At 41.4% G+C, this 3068-nt stretch overlaps 1 protein-coding gene across 1 annotated transcript in view; it reads right to left on the minus strand.

Moving 5' to 3' along the window:
• lpar2b (lysophosphatidic acid receptor 2b) overlaps positions 1 to 3068 on the minus strand; it is a 17912-nt gene that overhangs the window by 908 nt on the left and 13936 nt on the right. Inside the window, exons 3-4 of the mRNA XM_016531589.1 lie at positions 1916 to 2273; positions 644 to 676 (exon numbers count right to left, since the gene is read on the minus strand). Coding sequence (XP_016387075.1) covers positions 644 to 676; positions 1916 to 2273 — 391 coding nt within the window. The remainder of the gene's footprint in view (positions 1 to 643; positions 677 to 1915; positions 2274 to 3068) is intronic.

The following is a 3068-nucleotide window of genomic DNA, read 5'->3' on the forward strand; positions in this document are numbered from 1 at the left end:
GTTCTTAAATATGACTCTGAAATTGTGAGATGACGAACTTAAGATGCGAGTCTTCAGTACAGATTACAGCAATAAAAAAAATCTTAAAACACAACAGATAAAAGCTTTAAAAAAATACCCTCTTTAAAAACCAGGGACATTTTAAATGTAGTTAATGTAGTTAATCACGGGAAAGGAGCAGCATGCTGGTTAGTTAGTGCCGCAGTTACACGAGAGCACCACTAGAGGATCAAAACCAGCTGTGTGTGTGTGTGTGTGTATGTGTGCGAGAGAGAGCGCGGATGTGATGCTTTATGCACGCCACTCTTGACAAACCCGCAAATATTTACATGATCAGTGCACACACACACACACACAGTGAGCGCTGCACATCTGTTAGCCAGAAACGCGACCGCAGCATTACAAAGACATTAGAGGAGCATGCACAAACATGCGCGTCATTCACACACACAGGAACTGGTCGTTTAAAGAGAACAAAACATCATGAAAGACCCTCAGTGACACCATCAGCTGTGCATGCGGCGCAGATAAAACCTCACGAGAAACGGTTAGTGAGCGTTAGTGTGCCGACGGACGCAAATCAGGGTAAACGGAATGATTATGGAGTCTGATTGAGGATTTAAATGCAAGCGAATCTACATACAACCCACGACTCCTGCAGCACACGCCGTCTCCGCTGCGCAACAGACAAGAGAACAGCAATTAGACACACACACACATCAACAAACACACAAACAAGTACCTGCTTTAACTTGAGCACTGGTTGCATGTCACTAACCAGCTGGGACGGACACGACAGTATTAAGACTGCATTAGAATGTGCAACTGGCGTTTCTAATTACGCAGGCATGCGAGTTTTGGTTAGTTAGACGCAGAACTAAATTATAATGCTATGTCTGCGCTGCCAAGCAAAGTAAGAAACCGAGTGCACTTCTAGCCATGCAGACAATTAGCTTTTCTGTTTGCACTAGAGGCTATGGAAGCTTGTTTCCACCACGGAATAAAAAACTAAAAATGGTAATTGTGACTTTTTAATTCGCAATTCTGATACAATTCCGAATTCTCCGTTCACATATAAAAATGTTGCAATTCTTTCTCAGAATTCTGAATTTACATCTTACAAGTCTGACTTTTTCTCTGAATTCTGAGTTTACATCTCGCAATTCTGATTTTTCTTTCTGAATTTGAGTCCATTCTGAGTTTTTCCTCAGAATTCTGAGTTTACATCTCACAATCCCGACTTTTTCCCTAGAACCACGTTTACATCTCACAATTCCCGACTTTTCCCCCTAGAATTCTAAGTTTACATCTCACAATTCCTGACTTTTTCCTCAGACTTCCACGTTTACATCTCACAATTCCCGACTTTTTCCCCTAGAATTCTAAGTTTACATCTCACAATTCCTGACTTTTTCCTCAGACTTCCACGTTTACATCTCACAATTCCCGACTTTTTCCCCTAGAATTCTAAGTTTACATCTCACAATTCCTGACTTTTTCCTCAGACTTCCACGTTTACATCTCACAATTCCCGACTTTTTCCCCTAGAATTCTAAGTTTACATCTCACAATTCCTGACTTTTTCCCTAGAATTCCACGTTTACGTCTCACAATTGAGTCAGAATTGTAAGAAAAAAAAGTGTCAATCACCTTTTCTGGCAGACACAAGCTTCCATAAAAGGTAGTGTTAGTGTTTGAGTTTGTACAAATGGCGAAGCAACAGCTTGTTGAACACTAAAATGCCCCTTTACTACAAAAGTATACAGACAAACACTTGTTTAACAGCTAGACTATGAGATTTGTTGCACATCCGCTAGCATGACGTGAGCGTCAGCGCTGAGTTCTGCTAAAGCGGGCGCTTGAGCGGCGGTTTGACGCTGTTGTCGTGCTGGGTCCCATCGCTCTCTGAGAGTACCTCTTGCTCGAGGGTGTTGAAGCGCACACCCGAGTGCTCGCCCTTCTGCTGCGACCCCAAACACGGGAAGCACAGGATGCGCTTGAAGGTGTCGCGCATGTCCTTGTCGCGGTAGGAGTAGATGATGGGGTTCATGAAGGAGTTGCACTCGGCCAGCACCAGGAAGAACTTCTCGTAGGTCAGGACGTCGCAGGACTCACACGAACCGTCCAGGAGAAGCAGCACCAGCCCCGGCGTCCAACACACCACGAAACAACCTGCGGGACATCGGCAGAAACACACAGCCAAGAGGTGAACGCGTGGAACATCTGCACACGAATATAAATGTCTGGGAATCGAGAACAAACAAAAAACAAGACTGCGATCAAATTAACTACAATTACAACTGTAATCATAATAAATATGATAACTCTAGTGATGACTACAACAATAAATGTAGTGACAACTGTAAAAATAATAAAATAACGATAACGGTAACTGTAACCAGTGGTATAATACCAATACAAATACTATTGCAATAACTATGATAACTTACAACTATAACAAGAACAATTACGGCAATAACTATAATAACTTATGATCACTTTAACAACATCTTAAACTAAAAATAATAACTAACTATAAAAATAACTGTAGTGATAACTATAACGAGAACTGTAATAACTATTACAAGAACCACAGCAATAACTATAACAATAATTATAAAAATACAATAACTTTTACAAGAACTATAACAACACCGTTTACCGTTTACTGTAACTACAGTGTTTCCCCTGCCATTATATTAGGGGGGCGACCCTTAATTATATTTTCTCTATAGCGCTAGATCACAACAGAAGTAATTTAAAGTTACCTTTCCTATAGAACAGGTCTATACCTTGTTCTTTTATTAAGCAAACTAAATAGCCTTGTTATTTATCTTATTTACACGACAGCATGACATTTCGGTCTCTATGTTACATGGTCGCGCTCTCTGCATCACGCACAGCGGAGTTCTGCCCCGAAGCGCGCGCGCGCACACACACACACACAAGTGAGCCCACTCCCACTAGTATTTGTAAATATTAAGCCGCAAAACGACTATTTAAATATGAATTCTGTGTGTCTCTGTGTTAATGAATGGCGCAGACGCGCGGTTTTGTTTACTACTCGT

The sequence above is a fragment of the Sinocyclocheilus rhinocerous genome, unplaced genomic scaffold (genome assembly GCF_001515625.1).
Source record: "Sinocyclocheilus rhinocerous isolate Xijiao unplaced genomic scaffold, SAMN03320098_v1.1 scaffold4259, whole genome shotgun sequence".
Classification (NCBI taxonomy): Eukaryota; Metazoa; Chordata; class Actinopteri; order Cypriniformes; family Cyprinidae; genus Sinocyclocheilus; species Sinocyclocheilus rhinocerous.